Source organism: Pipra filicauda, unplaced genomic scaffold, assembly GCF_003945595.2.
Source record: "Pipra filicauda isolate LSUMZ 115617 unplaced genomic scaffold, ASM394559v2 scaffold121_size3267253_pilon, whole genome shotgun sequence".
NCBI classification, from domain to species: domain Eukaryota; kingdom Metazoa; phylum Chordata; class Aves; order Passeriformes; family Pipridae; genus Pipra; species Pipra filicauda.
In genome coordinates, this window is record NW_024103674.1 from 2,504,240 (window position 1) to 2,521,491 (window position 17,252).

At 46.5% G+C, this 17,252-nt stretch overlaps 1 protein-coding gene across 8 annotated transcripts in view; it reads left to right on the forward strand.

Annotated features, from left to right (window-relative positions):
- Positions 1-17,252, forward strand: part of PRRC2B (proline rich coiled-coil 2B) — a 45,634-nt gene that overhangs the window by 9,077 nt on the left and 19,305 nt on the right. For 5 of the 8 annotated variants that reach the window (XM_027739286.2, XM_027739294.2, XM_027739290.2 and 2 more), the window contains exons 2-14: positions 4,454-4,621; positions 5,549-5,726; positions 5,920-6,022; positions 6,975-7,047; positions 9,378-9,521; positions 10,162-10,403; positions 10,785-10,906; positions 11,334-11,476; positions 12,130-12,220; positions 12,627-12,819; positions 13,194-13,509; positions 14,131-14,321; positions 16,386-16,590. In XM_027739286.2, the coding sequence (XP_027595087.1) occupies positions 4,507-4,621; positions 5,549-5,726; positions 5,920-6,022; positions 6,975-7,047; positions 9,378-9,521; positions 10,162-10,403; positions 10,785-10,906; positions 11,334-11,476; positions 12,130-12,220; positions 12,627-12,819; positions 13,194-13,509; positions 14,131-14,321; positions 16,386-16,590 (2,116 nt within the window). In that variant the 5' untranslated portion in view covers positions 4,454-4,506. The remainder of the gene's footprint in view (positions 1-4,453; positions 4,622-5,548; positions 5,727-5,919; positions 6,023-6,974; positions 7,048-9,377; positions 9,522-10,161; positions 10,404-10,784; positions 10,907-11,333; positions 11,477-12,129; positions 12,221-12,626; positions 12,820-13,193; positions 13,510-14,130; positions 14,322-16,385; positions 16,591-17,252) is intronic. The other 3 variants (XM_027739288.2, XM_027739289.2, XM_027739291.2) reach the window with 2 other exon arrangements.

The window sequence follows — 17,252 nt, forward strand, 5'->3', positions numbered from 1 at the left end:
TATTCTCCTGTTGCTCCCCTCCTTATTAAGCAATGTCTCCTGGGAACTGAGTGTTCATCTGGTCCCTTCCCTGCTAGGCTGATGATCCATGCCTGGCCCAGACAGGGCTCTGAAGGATATTAGTGCATCTGACACCAAGCCCCTGGGCAGGTGATCACACTGTTTCACCAAAGCCCTTCCAAGGGCAGCCAGTGGTGTCTTTCATCGCTGAGGCAGGTGGTGAATGTTTCACAAATAGGTGGTTCTTGGTGGGACAGGTTCCAGGAGAAGTAGTGGTATTTCTCTGTTGACAGATAAATGTTGAGCTCTGGAAGTATCAGCAAAACTGACTGTGTATTTAAAGAAGAATGAACACCACTAATCTCCTGTAAAACTATACTGTGTTTTTTAAAAGGTTTCACGTTACTAGTATCATGTATTTCAGTTTAACATCAACTCCAAACACTTCTCTCTTCTGAAAGTACTGTTCAGCTTTTCCAACCTGTGAGTTTCTGAACAATTTGTATAAAGTTTCAGGTCAAAAATCATCCTGCTTGTGGAGAAAAACCTTTTCACTGTTAATCTCCATCCTGGTGCTTTGTTTTGTGTTAGTGACTGCTGCTGTGAAGTGAGCAAGGACTGAAGGTCTGCAGTAGTCTTGGATCCTTTGCCCCAGTGATTGTGCTCAGTGTAGAGCTCAGTGGTGTGCGAGCAGCTGAAGTGATTCCTTCTAGTGTGTGTGTTACCTTTCAGAAGTCTGTTTGCCCTGCTCAGCTAAGGCTGGCTGACTTCCAGGTACTCCAGCTCCATTGAAGTCTTGTGAATAAAACACCAGCAGCCCAGCCTCCTGCATACATAGATTTACAAAGAGCTTTGCAGACAATCCTGTTTGTCAGGAATCTCTCCCTTTGGCCGTGCTTTCAGCTCGGGGGTTTCCAGTTGTTACCAGTGCCAGTAACTCAAGGTTTTCATAGGGTTTTTTTTGCAGGACAGGCTCAATAGATCCCTGCTGTAGCTCCAAGACTTACATACTTATTAATCTAATGTCTTTAAGACATTAAAATGTCTTAAAATGTCATTGTTGCTCTCTGGATTAGAACATACCCCTTCAAAAGGCAGTTAGACAGGGTCAGTACCCAAACATCAGATCCAGGGCAACACGAAGTGGACATGAAGACATGGGAACAGTGGAGCTCTCTGCCCAGGAAGTGGTTCTGGTGCAGTTATTTGTACCCTGGAGTCTCTAATGGGACTGGTCATACTGCAGTATTTTGTGATTCCTCTGAGACATTCAGTATTTTGCACTCTGGTGCTGTCCCTTGATATAACAGTAGACATTGCTAGTCCTGCGAATGGGAAGAGCTAAGCTGTATACTAAAGCTGATAGCAAACTTTCCCCAGAAGAGCTCTATAAACCCAGAGAGAAACCTTGCAGAAATGCTGGGGATTGATTTACTTTTGATTTCTCTGTAATGGGATATTGCTTTCTTCAGGGTCAGCTCCCGGGCTCGGGAACCCTGAGCACAGGTCAGCGGCTCTGCCAGCGCTGTCAGTATTCGGTTGTCAGCATTGGCATGTGCCTTGTGGTTCCATGCTCTCCTAATAAGGAGCATGCAGGCAGGCAGGTCAGTTGTAAACGACTCGATTTTTATCAGAAATGGCTGTGCTCTGCAAGACTAGAAGGCCTGGATGATCCCTGCCCGGATTCCCTGCGTGACTGTGCGATGGGGAGGTAGTCGATAGTCGAGCATCGCGCCAGCCTTGGGAGGCTCTGTGGCCTCCTTGAAGTGCTGTGGGTGACCTGGGTGCCAAGTGATTCCACTGGCCAATACACCCCTGGGTCTGCAGCTGGCAGGAGGGATGGGCAGCAGGGTCCTGCCTGGGCTCTGATCCGGCTCAGTGCTGTATGGAAATTGCTTCACCTCTCCATGGACTCGCTTCCCCCTTTGGAGCACACACACACATACCACACAGACAAAGCTGTGTTTCACATTCAGCTTCAAAGCATTGAAGGAGTTCAAAGTAAATCTCATTTATCCAGACAGCAGTTGTGGCTGTCCCAGAAAGTTTGACAAGGGGCTTTATCCCGACATGTCCCCAGCTCTTCTGTTCTCAAGTGGTTGTTTATTCCTCCCTCATCCTTTTAATGATATAAGATGTAATCAAGAGGCAGCTGAGACCCGGTTACATAACTGTTGTCAGGGTTTCTCTTTGGCTGCATGGCCCTGTGTGCTGTTTGCACACTGACTTTCAGGAACTCAGGGATTTTCTGTTAACCAGATAACTCCTGAACCTGATATGGTAGGTGGTTTGTTGTTGTTGGGTTTTTTTAAATACCTGCTAATATTAATCTGGTTTAAGTTTTCTAAACCTCAGCCTGGATTTTCTTGGTTTTATTGTGAGGTTGGTACAGGATTGACGTGGTTTGTTTAGACCCCAAGTCAGGCTCCCTCTGCAAGGCTCAATATACCTGTAAAAGCAGGTGGCTGTGCTCTTGCCAGCACAGCACCCTCTGCTATTCCCTCTGCTCTGGGCCTCCCCACAGTTCTGCCTGTTCAAACAGCTCATTGTTCTCAGTCCAACTTCTGCTTTCCTGCCAAGTTTGTGCTAATCAGTGTGTTTTCTCTCCTTTTCTCTTTTATGTCTGTCCTACTAATAAAATACAGTGCAAATGGCTAAGTGAGGGAGGAGCTGTTGTTTTCTTTGGCACATGGCGGCCATCTGAGCAAAGATGGAACCAGACTGAAGCCAAAGATCATTTGCTACTCAGCAGGCAAAGGTGCCTCAAAGCTTCCAGCCAGCCCTGTTGCCTCCATGGGCCTTCATGCTGCAGCTCCCTGTGGTGGTCCAGCAGAGATGCTCTGAGGGGCATCTTGTGGAGCCTGGTGTTTTTCCTGAGCATCCCATGGATGCTGTTACTGAGTGACAGAAGATTTTCTCTGTCCCTGACCACGCTGCCTTAGCACACAGAGTCCATGGATTCTTGCTCCTGACAGGCCTGATTTAAATCCTGCAATATGAGAACAAACACTATATGTTGCCAGGTTTATTGGTCAGACATTTGTCCCCTGGTAGCAGCCTTTAGATGGCCTTTACTTGGCCAGTTGCAGTTGGCACTGCATTCCCAGTCTGGCTGTATCCAGCATGTTTGCAGTCTGTGCTTTGGTTTGTACATAATGTGTGGTGCACTAATCCTCTTCCCTGGAAATCATGTTTGATAAGGCGTTGCTGGTGGGAGTTGTAGCCTCTGGTCAGACACAGTTTCTTTCAGAAAGAGTGATTTCTGCCTATGTTGGAAAAATGCTTTCAGCTTGATGAATTTCAGAAAGTGTGAGGGGTGGGAAGGTCAGATATGTATCACATTTTGTTACTTCAACACAGAGTTGAAACCCTAAGATGGGACCTAGCAGATGGTATAATAAAACTGCCAGCAGTTTTAGGCTTGAAGTGGAGACTTTACAACAAGAAATCGGGAAATCTAAATTATGTGTGAAAAGGTTAGATTAAGCTCCTAGATTTGAGAAAATTGAGAACAGAATTATGCTTTAAAAAAAATGAAAGAAAGGTCAACTGAAAGTAAGCAAAGTGTCTTTTCTGACATAGAAGTTGATGTGCAGTGTGTGCACTGCCCATGTTTCAGCTTTGTCCCAGGCTCCAAGAGCCAAAATGTGGAAGTAAAGAGACTCCCTCGTGATGGGTGTTAATCACAGCATGTTGTGCCAGCAAAGATCAGAGTGAAAAATTGACAAACCACATCCATTGTGAAAAAGATACTTAAAGCTAAAAGTGATGTTCAAGGTGCCAGCAACAGAGAAATGCAATTTTTTTGGTGAAGTGTTTTCAGGAATCGTAGTAGAAGGGCTGAAGCCACAGGCTCAAGAGTCTGAATCTAGTACATAACTCACTCTCAAGGCCAGCTAACGGGGAAAGGGAATTTGGAGAAAGAATTCTGTTGCCTTCAGTTGATGGTATCAAAGCATTAATTGCTGGTATAAGTCATTAGCTGTGGCTGGTGTGGAACCATAATCTAAACATTAGAAACCTGTCTGCCAGTGCTTCAGTGGGAAACCCAGTGATAAATTCTGTGGTATAAGATACGGTGCTTTTCTGTCATTTATGTTTAGGAATCCTTGTGTTTTGCTGCTTATTGTTAGACTTACTCCTTTAAAGCAAGGACTGTGTTGACCTCTCGTGTGTTCTCATACTTGAAGAAGCTCACCTCTTTCAGTGCTGGAGTGGCAGGAAAACATGACGCTGTGAGAAGTGTGTTCCTGCAGTTCTTTTAATTCAGTCTGTGAATCTTAAAGCCCACAAGCTTCTTGTGACTAAAGAGGAGGGAGTTAAAACCCTGTAACTTGGTGTGCGTGCTCACTGAATATCTGCAGTTCTAGCTGTCGTGTGTGCTTTACTTTTTACTTCTCTGTGGCTGAATAATCTGTTTGATGGTGTTCTCCTGGTTCTCTTTCACTAAAAGGCAGATCGGGAGCGGCGCAGAGAAATTTCCTTACTAGATGACATTTCATCGCAATGTCCGATCGTTTGGGGCAAATAACCAAGGGAAAGGATGGGAAAAGCAAGTACTCGACTCTCAGCCTGTTTGATAAGTATAAAGGAAAGTCAATAGAAGCTATCAGAACTACAGGTAAGAAGCACCCTCAGAAAGCTCCTTTCGATGTGTTCCCGAGGGTGTTGTTGCAGAGCTGTTCGGGTTGTTGGCCCTGTGGGGAGGGTGCCCAGTGGGTCACAGCTGGGGTGCAGAGTGTTTGGGCTGGTGTCTAAGCCTGTGTTTCATTAAAACTTCAAGGAAAGTGCCCATGGCACTTTGTGTTGCTCTTAATGTAGGGACATGGAGGAAGGACGCAGGACAGCTGGGGGCTGTTGGCCTTTTTGTTTAGCCTGTGTCCTTGCTGCTGAGTGGGCAGGTGGCAAACTTGAGTGAAAGCCTTACCAGGGCCTTAGGCTGTGCCAGGACAGGGCAGTTGAGCTGAGTGAAGTGCCTTAAGCTGGTCAGACCTTGTCTGAGGAGAGTCAAGGACTGAAGGCCACCTGAGTTGGTTTTGCAGTAGAAATGTGACCAGAAGTATATGGTGGGGTCAAAAAAATGAACCTTGCCTGGTCTGGCTCTGGATTTAGTGTGAGAATAGAAAACAAAAACCAAAATACTTCCTTAATAAATGTGGTCTCTGGTGGGTAGAGCTGGCAGATCTAGACCTGGGGACTCCTGGATTAGGTTACCAATTGGTCTGCTAAGAGCTGGAGTTGAGTGGCTCTTTCCCCAAGCTTTGAAGGGGTGGTGCTGCTTCTCCTTGGTGAAATGAAAGAGGAGGATTTGCACAGGTAGCTAGAAGACTCTGTGAGCACTTTTCTAGAGGAGAATTATTTCTCCTTCCCTCCCACTGTGGGAGCTGTTTGCCAGCTGCTACGACAGACGGTCCTGTGGGAAACGACCTGTGTGTTGACATAGCAGCAGCAGTTCTGTTGGGACTGCACCCAGCCACAGTATCCTAATTAAGATTACTTATCTGGCAGGATACAGCCCTCTAACCTGCTGCTGTTCCTTTCTCACTAGTTATTCCTAGACATGGCTTACAGAGTCTTGGGAAAGTTGCTGCTGCCCGGCGCATGCCACCTCCTGCAAATTTGCCTAGCTTGAAGTCTGAGAACAAAGGAAACGACCCCAACATCATTATAGTACCCAAGGACGGTACAGGATGGGCAAACAAGCAGGATCAGCCAGACCAAAAGAGGTTGGTGGAGTGAATCTCTGGTAATTTTGTCAGCGCTGCCGTGCTGCGTGTTGGACCCTAGTGATCAGTTCTTTGTTGTCCATGCCAATGTAGAGCCAATGTTTTAGCTTGATCTTTTAGCAACTGCCATATTGCCAGAGTTGTTTTGTTGCTCTCTTTCCCCTGTGATCTCACCTCTGCTGTCTCTGCTCAGTTCCAGTGCGACGGCTGCACAGCTGCAGGAGTCGCTGCCGCAGCAGGGTTTGCAGAAATCTGTCTCCAATTTACAGAAGCCGACACAGTCAATCAGTCAGGAGGTGGGTGCAGCTGGTCTCTGACTGCCACCCTGCTTCCCCTGTCCCCAGGCAGCCTGGGGGTTTTCTTTTAATTGCCTGTGTTGCCTTGCACAAGTAAGAATTGCTCCTGTATAATCAATTCTCGTGGAATTGACCCTCTAGAGTCCCAAGTTACTGTGCTGTGTTGCATTTAAGAGTATAATTCTGTGTATGTTACTTCTGTGTCTTTCAAATGTGTGCAAAAAGTCTAGTTGAGGTCTAGAAAAAACCAATTAAAATGTAGGATAGCTGGTTAGCACTTCTAAACTGTGTTACTTTGGGTCTAATTCAAGTGTCACATGGTGACAACAGACCCAGTGCTTGCTCCCAGACTTGATAGAAAGAGATCAGGTCATGTGGGAGAAGTCACCAGTGTCAGGACCTGAAAAAGCTACTAGCAAGTAAGAAGCTGCCCTAGAGAGTGCAGGGACCTGTCCCTCATGCTGTAGATTTCACACTTTGAGTTTTAAAAAATTTCCCAGCCCTCGAGGTTCAGAGAAATCACAACAGGGGTTATGATTTGAAGGGAATAGTGGTTAATGCATGAGAAAGTAGGGTAGCCTTCAAGCTGAGGTGTAGCATGGAACAAACTTAGGAGATTGAGAGAGACCATTTGGGTAAATGCAGCAGAACAAAGGGAAAACCTGATTAGAGTGAGGTAAACGAGAGAAATGGTGTGAGTTGGTGAAGATGAGCTGAGGAGACATTAGGGCAGAGAAGAGGATTTTTGCTGTAGCACTGTAGTACACTGGAGTGGGGAACAGCTGACTTTAGCCCCAACAAGATGAGGGAGACCTGGGGTATGGAGTGGTATCTGGTGGGTGATCTGGAGGTCTGAAAAATAGGAGGTGCCAGCCAGGAAATGAGAAACAGTCGTGAAACTTTGCTGATCTGTGGGTGTTGGGGTTTCTTGTTTGCTTTGTTTTGTTTTCAGAGTACAAATTCAGTGCCAGGTGGACCAAAGTCATGGGCACAGCTGAATGGAAAGCCAGCAGGACAAGAAGGTGGTGAGTATGATAAGCAGAAATGGAGCTGGGTATGTTCCTGCTTCTCCCAGATAGACATGAGATGGAGTGGACTCCCATTTCTTCCTGCCCTCCCTGTCAGACTGGTGCAGAATGGGACACAGATGTCTTGGTTACAGTGCAGAGAGACCTTACGAGTTTTCAGTCTGTGTAATGTGTTGCCTGGAAGGATGCAGGTGCATCTGCTCAGGTCTGCCAGTGCAAGACATGGCTTGAACAGAATGTGTCTCAGGGCCACACAGAACCAGGGTGATTCTTGCTCTTGGGATGCAGCAGGGAGGACTGGGAGGTGAAGGTTTTGAAGAAGAAGGGAAACATTTGCCCCCTCACCAGCATCTTCTATCAGTCCAGAGCAGTGTATAGTAAGGGTGAGGAAAACTGAGTGAAAGAAGGGAGATTCTCCCTGAGTAACTGTGCTGCTAATGGCTTCTGCTTGACTGAGAATCCTGAAGCAGTGTTAACACGAACTGGGAGTTTAGTTGTCTTCGGATGCATCCATTTCCACACAGGAGGTGGTTTCCAGCTGCACTGAGTACTGCCATTAAAACCATAGTGAGGATAACAGCTCAGTTCCAGTGTTTTAGTGAGAACAGACCTGGAACTGTTCCATTGTCGAGTGAAATTGCAGAGAGATGTGAAAGAACTGAGAGAGCTGCTGATTGCATAAACAGAAGGGACAAGTTTACCCTTAATTAAATGAGGCCCTTAATGAGAGGATGTTTCTCAAAGGCCAAATGTTAAATCAGAGACTTGTGTTTGCCTGAGGTCAGTGGCCAGTGCAAAGACTGTCTTCATTGTTTAATTGGTACTTTTCCTGTCCAGTCATTCTGAAATCTGATAATCTTAACAGTGTTATTAAAGATTTTTTGAAAACTCATTCTGGGTCACACTTACCAATATAGAGTTCTCAACCCAAGAAAACAGTTGCATATGTGGCTAAGAGCAGCTTAATTAGAAGGTAATTGAATCACAAAAGCATCAGAAATGTGGCTGAAAGGACTTCTTAGGCCATCTCATGCTCACACCTCTTCACCAGTGGCATTGAATAGTTGCTTTTCTTTCTAAGCTAATACAGCAGTTTCTAATATTATGGACAAAGAGGAGAGTCTCTTGCTTTTTGCTCTTTTTAAGTCTTACAGCTATAAAATCTTTTTTGGAGAGAGTTTCTTGAAAGACACTTACCTGTGCCATTCTAGCTCAGTAGAATAACACATTTGAAATCAGAACTCGCAGCACTTCTCAGCCACTTTGTGGTGTATTTGGGAAATGTTCTTCTCGAGTATTCTCATGTCTCCAGAATAGTTAAAGGTGTTACATGCAGCAGTTGCAGTGTTTTCCCTGGAAATCTCACATGGGAGGTCTTGTGCAGTGTGCGAGTTCCAGAAAGTGGAAGTTACTAAAACCAATCCTCCTTGACTCTTCAGGACAAGGAAGGAGAAAGATAAATGAAACTCTTTTGTCAGGTCTTCAGTACTCACTGCTGATACTTCTAATGTGATAATTCTGAAATGCCCTTTTTAAAGGGAGCATTATCCAAGTAACACTAAGAAACAGTTCTCAAAAAAAGCAATTCTTTTAATGTTTAATAGTGCAATAATGCTTGCAATTTCCTTTTATTCAGTGTTATCTTGCCAACAGATTTAGGAGAACTGCTGTGTTTTGTGTTCCAGTCACTGGCAGATCTTTAGAATTGACAGAAAACTATCATTCTGGGGTGACTGATGACTCAGCAAGACAATTTGCCAGTGACTAGAAATGAACCTGGCCTGATCTGACCACTGATCTGCGTCTTGAAAATGCTGCAGCAGGGAGGAGAGTGGGGATGGCATGTAACATCCACCCTTCTCTGTGATCTTTCACTAATATATTGGCAGAAATCTTAACAATAGACTTCCCTGGCAGAGTGAGATCTGAGCAGAAACAGTCTGGATAGAAATGTCAAACACTTGATAGCAGGGTATGATCTATAAACGATCTTGCAGAATTTATATCTCTGCCTCTGTTTGAATTCTGTACTTTACGAAAATAATTGGAAGCCGAGAAAGTTCACTCTGACTTCGTTGAATGTGAGAATTGAAATGAAGATCCCAAGTTAAGAGCGTGGGAGTGCTGGGTGAGGACATGTGTTGTCGTGTTGGTGACAGTGTCTGAGAGTGGTTGGGATGTGAGCTGAGGTGCCGGTACAATAGTAACTTGGGTTTAAATGTGCCAGAGGCCCAGATTCTCAGGAAACACGTTTCCAGGCTGATCTTGTAAGGGAGTTGAAAGAGTGGAAGGATTTTCTCTGAGTCCCACACTTATTTGTCTGACAGGTTCAAGGGCCTCAAGCCGACTGTTATCCTTCTCTCCCGAGGAATTTCCGACGCTGAAAGCAGCTGGCGAGCAGGACAAGGGTGGCAAAGAAAAGGGCGCCTTAGATCCGTCGTATGGGCCAGGACCAAGCCTCCGCCCCCAGAGTGAGTGAAGGGTTGTGTCCTTCTGCCTTATCCCAGCTCATAACCCCAGAGACTGTGTGTTGTGCAGGGCGTGCCAGTTCACAGCAGTATTCCGTCTTTACATTTCCTTTTCTCTTTTTATGAGCTTACATGTGTCAGGCTGCCTAGCAGATGATCACAGGTCAGCATGTGGTGCTTTTGTTCTGTGGTCCAGACAGCTGGGAATGGACTGTCATCTACTGTATTGTTTAATAAAGTTGCTGTGTGATGTTGCAAAGCAGGCCCCTCCCCCTGGGCTGGTGGAGCCACAGAGAAATGAGTGCGTGGTGTGATGTGGCTTCTCTTTGAGTGTTTGTGCATCTAATTGGCATTGATTCTGCAGGGTAAGTAAGGACTGTGGAGATGGGGAGCAGAGTTAGTAGGAATTTAGGCTTATTGGCAAATAAGGACACCACTGGTGCAGCAATTCCTTAGTAACAGCTGATGCTGCTTATTTCTTGAAAGAATAAACAAAACTGGAGATTTTTCTTGGTCCCTGATATTTTTTTCTACAACCTTAGTGTAATTAGGGCTTGACCAGAGCACCTGACATTTCGAGACTTTCTGGCAGAGCGACTGTCTGCATTTACGAATATTAACATAATTGTTACCTCCTTTCCAGATGTCACCAGTTGGAGGGAGGGCGGTGGGAGGAACATAACCTCTGCTACATCTCTGACCGCCTCCCCTGCTGAGCTGGGCAGCAAGACCTCCAGCAGCGGGGACGGAGCCCCCTCCTCGGCGAGCGCCAGCGACCCGAAGGAGCCGTCTCTGCGCCCAGCTCAGCCCGTCCGCAAAGGGGCCTCACAGTTCATGGGAAACGTCTACCAACCACCTACATACCATGACATGCTGCCTGCTTTTGTGAGTTACCCTTTCTCCACAGCTGCGTCATGTCCTTGGTTCTTACGTGTGCGGGGGTTGAAGTCGGCTGAGATGTGTTTTCTGGACTCTTGGTTGCTCACGGATCCTTCTCTTGACCTGTTTTTGGTTTCCCTGTTGTGCATTTGCCCTTTCATCCTAGAACAGTGTAGCACAGCCTTGCTCAGCCCAAGGAAAAGGTACCCTTTCCCTCTAGAGCTGGGGAGGGAACCATCAACACGTGGCGTGTTGGGCAGCCAGACATGAAATGTTTGGTTTCCCTTTGTGCAGGTGCAGCCACCGTGCACCTGTTGTAACCTAATCTGGGTGAACCTTCCCATGGCAAGGAATAAAACCAGACTATTTTGCTTTGCCTCGTTCCAGATGTGTCCACAACAGCCATCCGAGCCCCCTGCACCGCTGGACCGAGGGTCTTTCCCTGTTCCTCAGCTTCGCCTTGAGCCCCGGGTACCTTTCAGACAATTCCAGATGAATGACCAGGATGGGTAAGGCTGCCATCACTGTCCAACTTAAGAGGCCAGGTTCAGGGTGTGACATGAACCTTAAACTAGGCAAGATTTTGGGCCAGGGATGCAGTTGTGTGTGTCAAGCTGCAGGCAGCCACGGGGGAAACCAAAACAGCAGTGCTTTGCTCCAGCTACAGCAGCAGGTGAAATGTTGCGAGGCTGTAACCACTGTGTGTCTGAAAAAAAGTGTGTGATCCTGGATTGGAGGGGTTGCAGCTCTGATCTGTAAGCCTTAGGAAGTGGGTACCAGGTAGTGAAGGCAAAGAAGCTTTGCTGCTCAGGGAGAGAAACTTGGATGCGTTGTATTATAAGTGTGTGGTAGAAAAGGACCGACTCATAAAGTCAGCTCTGTGTTCTTTGCTTTACTGTTTGCTGTTTCTAACCATTTCTCTGTGTTTTGCTGTAGAAAAGAGAACAGGCTCAGCCTGTCTCGCCCAACACGTCCGGTTCGGCAGCAAATAGAGCGAGTGCCCCGGCCCACCATTATCAATGCAGAGAACCTGAAGGGGCTGGATGAACTGGACAATGATGCAGATGATGGATGGGCAGGTAAAGTGCCTCCATTCTCAAGCTTCAGGCAACATAAAGTAGCCAGGATACTCCTGTGGCTCTGTTTTGCTGCCACGGAATAAAGGAGTGGGAAGCAAAGAGTTGTCTGTGTAGTTGTGAAATTGCTGCTGGTGTAAATGATGACACAATGGATCCTTCTGATCCTTCCATCACAATGTGCTCAAGGAATCGGATCTGAAGACTCCTAAAAATCTGAAAACACCAAACAGCAGGAGGTTTACCATTATGGCTGCTAGGAGGAAGAATTAGTCCTGCCTTTTCAGTTCATTATCCAACTGCACACAGTCTGGTTTGATGTTTGTCTCCTCATTTGCAGCCCCCATTCCCAGACTGTTTGCTGCTGCTCCTCTGGGAACAGCATAGCCCTTCAGCAGTGTGTGTCCACACTGCTCACATAATTTCTTGGTGTCCTTGCTCATTGAGGGGGGTTGGGCTAGGTGACATTAAAGGTCCCTTCCAACCCAACCCATTCTATGATTCCCCATACCTGTGGTGGACATTTGGCTTTGTGAGTAGTTTATGCCAAGCCTGTGTGTTCTGGAGTTTAGTGACAAAGAGGGCATAAGCTTTATCAGGAAAAGGGACCTGTTTCTTTCCTCTCACATATCGCTTCTCCATTCCTGCCTTCATAGGCATTCATGATGAAGTGGATTACTCTGAGAAACTAAAGTTTAGTGAAGATGAAGAAGAGGAAGAAACTCTTAAAGATGGACGACAGAAGTGGTAAGAAGTGGCTGTATTTGCACCTACAGTTTTTTCAGTAAAAGTGAACAATACCAGGATCTTTAAAAACTTGTTCTTAATGTGGTGTCTCGAACCCTCTCATTTCTTGCTGTGACTCTATTGATTCCACTGGCCATTGTTTGATTGGGCTTCAAAGATATGTGTAGGTCTTTAAGTTGAATTCCAGTTTTCCAGGCTTTTTTCCGCATCCCCTGCCCGTGTCTCACCTTTATCCTGCTGCACAATGGTGGAGTTGATCCTTATGCACCTTAGGAGAAGCACATCTCTTGTTCTGGTGTTTTTTTGGATCTTTCTGTTGCGTTCTGTTGCCTTTGCCACTTGATAAGGCTGCAAGTGCTTTCTGAGGCAAGTAGCAAATGCAATAGTGAAGCTGTTTCTGTGGCAGGAACAGCTGGGATCCCAGAAGGCAGCGACAGTTGTCCCTGAGCTCTGCAGACAGTGCAGATGCCAAGCACACCTTGGAGGAAGGAAAGAATTGGAGCGAATCAGTGGGCTTGTCCCGGCCAGTCCGGAAAGTGCAGGAATCGCAGCAGCCTCCAAGGAAGCTGAACGGCTGGAGTTCTGCATCGGAATACCAGGTAGGCTGAACTCGTGTGGGTGGGCTTGTGCTGCTGGATGTGACACATCGCTGTCCTTAAGAGGCCAGTTTGACATTTTATTGGAAATAGAATGCTGATTAATTTCTCAGTTCTTGGTTTGTATCCAGCTGGAGAGAAATCCATCTGCATAGCACTTCCACTAGGGAAAAGAAGTTGAAGCTGGTCCAGAGCAGTGGTGTTGTCAGTGAGAAAATGAAGCTATTGAACTAGACAGCAATAACTCCCACCAGTAAAATGGAGATTTGTGCCTGAGGATAGAGGGGGGGAAGGCAGGAGGGGATTTCCTCGGCATGGGATGCAAAGGTCAAGATAGGTTGGATCTTGCTTATTGAGGAATGTTTTTTCTTTTGCAGAAGCCCGCTCTGGGAAGTGTTCTCAGACAACAGTCCATCGAGGATAAAGAAGAAAAGGTGCCCTTGAGACAGAAGTTTGTGCACTCTGAGATCTCTGAGGCTGTGGAGAGAGCCAGGAGGCGGCGGGAGGAGGAGGAGCGGCGAGCCAGGGAGGAGCGCCTGGCAGCCTGTGCTGCAAAGCTGAAGCAACTTGATCAGAAATGCAAACTGGCTCAGAAGAATGGGGAGACCCAGAAACACACAGAGAACGAAGACGTGCGACCCCCAAACACAGAGAAGAGCACTGGGCAAGAGAATGGCCATGCTTTCCGTAAAGGTACAGAAACAGTGCTTGACTCACCTTGTGAAAACTGCTTTTTTGCTGCTGCTGTGCTGATCCTCTTACCTGGAGTGGGGGAGTTCCTGGGAGGGAGCATTGAGAGGGCCCTTCAGCTGCCCTCGAGAGGTCAGCTGCTTCAGGTGTTCTGCAGAGTGTTTTGCACTGGTGACGAAAGTTCATTAAATAGAGAAAACTATTAAAACAAATGCAAACTTCTTTAGTTGCCTTTATCTGTGCTCAGTCAGCTGTGCTAGCAGAGGCCTTGTTGGAAAGGGCCTCTTGAGCTTCTCAAGATTGGATGATAATAAGTGCTCATGGGCACAGATCAGAAAATCAGTCAGCAGTAAGTGCTGGCGGGTTTAAGGACTTACAGGGGAAATGGACTTTTCCCCCAGTGCTTAAGTAGAAGGCTGATAGCAGAGGAGGATCTGGGAATTTATTGCTAAAACAAGATGGACAAAGCCCTCTAGAGCTGTCAAGGTAAATATGTGATTGGAATAAAACTCAGCCATGTAATGCAGTCAGGACATGCCCACACCTGTGTATGTTGTGCTGTGGTGTGCACTCACAGACCCTGTCATGAGCAGGCCTCTTTAAGGTTTATTTTCTTCTCTGCAGCAACCCCTGAGTTTCACACACAGGATGTGTCTGTTGGCTACCTAGAAGAGGAGACTCCTGCCCCAGCAGCAGCAGCCCAAAGCAGCAGTGAGGAGGAGCTCAGAGAAGCTCCCTCCCCAGCACAAGAATTCAGCAAATACCAGAAGTCTCTTCCCCCACGATTCCAGAGGCAGCAGCAGCAACAGCAGCAGGTAATAGGTGTGACACTCTCACCCCTCTTCCTGTGGACCCCTACCAAACCATTACCTTTGCTCAGTTCTCAACACTGTCAGTCTTTGAGTGGGGGTGATAAATGGGATTTTTCCCTGGCCTTTTTCAGTATTTCTGATCATGGTTGTGTCCTGTCTGACAGATTAAAAGAGCTCTATATGGCTTACATGAATTTTCCATGCACCCTGTGATGTGAAACTGTTGTGGATAGGGCTTTCCATGGCTGGGAAGAGATGTGTGCCCTTATCCTGTTAGATGCAGGCAGCCATTTGCTTGCCAGAAGCAAATTGTGCAAAGGGTGGCAAGTTGTTGGACTGCTTCTGGACTGGGAGGGAGTTGTGGAGCAGCTTCTCATTCCACCTCCTGCCTTTGCAGAGGGCTGGTCCTTTACTTTGCTCTCATCTTCCACCTACCCAGCATTTTTTCCTGTAAGGGTCTTTCAAATCATTATGTTCTTTGCTCCATAAGTATGTTTGGTCTTCACTGTTTCATTTTTGTTGCACTGAAGACTCTTCTGGGGCTCTGAGACACCAGCCCGAACTGCTCTGTGCATCTTGCATCTTTGCCTGACCTTTCAGTGCTGTATGTACCCTAAGTGCTGTTCAGCTCTGCTTCCAGATGCAGTGAGTCTCTGTAGGGCAGCAGAGCCAAACCAAAGGACAGAATGCTCAGGCTTGAGCTAATGCAAAGTTAATTGCCATTCTTCATAGAATAACCACTTGAAACGTGATACAATCAACACTGCTGAAAACCTTAGTGGAGAGCTCACAATTGGCTTTTGCTTGGAAGCTCAGTAATTGCTCTTTTATGGAATGTTCCCCTGTGCCGGTTGCTCGGCAGTTGACATTTTCATGATTCAGATGTACGGCAGCAAACGCTGCTTAATGTTACTCTTGAAAAGAGATGCTCTTAAACTAAAAAGAGTTGGATGTCTTTGCTGTCGTGCTAATAATACCACAGGTCATTGCTACTGGAAGAACCTGGAGTTTTATTTTATTTTCTCTTATCCTCTGTGATGTTAGTGTGTATGAGGCAGTGCGTGTTTTGGCTGGCTTGTATTGCTGCTTTGGTAGCAGTGGCTCCATGAAAAGAGCAAAATAAAAGATAGTGCTGGTATCACGAAGGAAATATTTTCTCCAAGGTACTAGAGGGCTAGATAATGCAGATATAATCTTTGCATTTATCAGAGTCTTTCTTGCTGTAGTGATGTGTCAGGTTCAGATTTAAGGGTGCCTCTCTTGCTCTGCAGCGGGGAATTGGCTTTTTTAATAAACAGTTACAATATCTGACACTGTTTTGTGCTTACCAAGAAAAGATGGTGGAAAGCTCGACAGGTAAGTAGATGCATTTCATGTTAATTGGAGCTGTTTACTGTTTGAAAGCCTTCTTCAATACACAAAACTCCCTTCAAATATAGGGTTTTTTTGGACCTTTAACAAGAGTTAAATGTCAGATCGAATTAACATCGTGACAGTCCTCAGCTAAAGGAAGGTGGACTGGCTATGTGGGAGATGGGAAACAACCTGCAAGTGTCAGCCCATCTCTGGAGGATGCACAGGAAATGCTGTAAAATATTAATAGCTCTCTTAATTGAGTTTAGGTTGTTTTTATCTAATCTGTTCAGCTAACAGGAGTGGAACTAATATATATGCACACTAAATAAATTAGAGCTGCATTTACTGAAAAGTGCAACATCTTCTAAGGTATTTGGTTCCAGTTAGGAAGTGGTGCTTGACAGGAACCTGTCCTGTATTCATAGAAGCATTGAGAACTTGCAAACTCTGGTCTTAGAGCTGATCCCTTGTGTTTGGCCACGTAGCCTGGCCCATAGTGGTGTGACATTCTGGCTGCTCTGGTATTTACAGAATAACAACTGCCATGTTCCCAGTTGGTAGTGAATTGGCCTTCTCTGCTCCACCCTCCCATCTGATCTGGGATTGAGCCTCTAATAGATGGCATGTGTTTTCCCTTGGCTGACAAGTATGTAAGTGTGATTCCTGGCACCACAACCGTTCGTGCCCAACAGCCCATCCTTTTCCCTGCAGGAGCAGCTGTACAAGATGCAGCACTGGCAGCAGCAAGTGTATCCTCCCCCATCCCATTCCCACCCTCAGCGGACGTTCTACCCGCCGCACCCCCAGATGCTTGGCTTTGATCCTCGCTGGATGATGATGCCCTCCTACATGGACCCTCGCATGGCCCAGAGTCGCACCCCCGTGGATTTCTATCCCTCAGCCCTTCACCCTTCAGGTAAGGTGTTTCCAGTGTTTATCTTGGCTGTTGAGTTGGTCCATATCTAGAAATTGCTGTGTGTCACCCGTCTTACCTCTGCCCAGACTTTGCACCTGGCTGGCATCCCTTCTCTAGGGATGAGAAAGTCGCTTGCAGTGGGAGGTGGTGAAGAAACAGAGACTGAGAGGGAGTTCACGTGCCTGTCCATCCCCTGTGCTGCAGTGGGAGACCTTCCCTATCTGCTTTGTGACCTTAGCAGGTGTGACTGGTCTTGCCCCTTGAAGGAAGGGGTAGTGAGTCCACCGATCTTGCCACTTGAAGGAGAAGGATCAGTTTTGGAGTTACTGTGATCATGTGAAATCTTAATAGACCTCCTTCAGGAAATGTGAAGGAGAAACCCAGTAGTTCCTGAACTGTGTGCTCTTAGCACCTTCCTATCTTGTTACTGATCTCTAGAGGTGTGTATGTAAACATTAGGGTGTATAAATCACTTCCTTGAGATTGTGGTTTGTTTTCACACACCTGTTTGATTCCAAGCCAGTGATGCTGTGTAATGTCTGTGCAGGCTGGGTTCTGAGAACTGTGTCACCTTTTGTATTACTCCAGGTGCATTTCCCAGCTGTGCATTTCCCAGGCATTTCCCCTCTACCAGAGAGGTTTCCATGGCTGCAGTCAGCTGC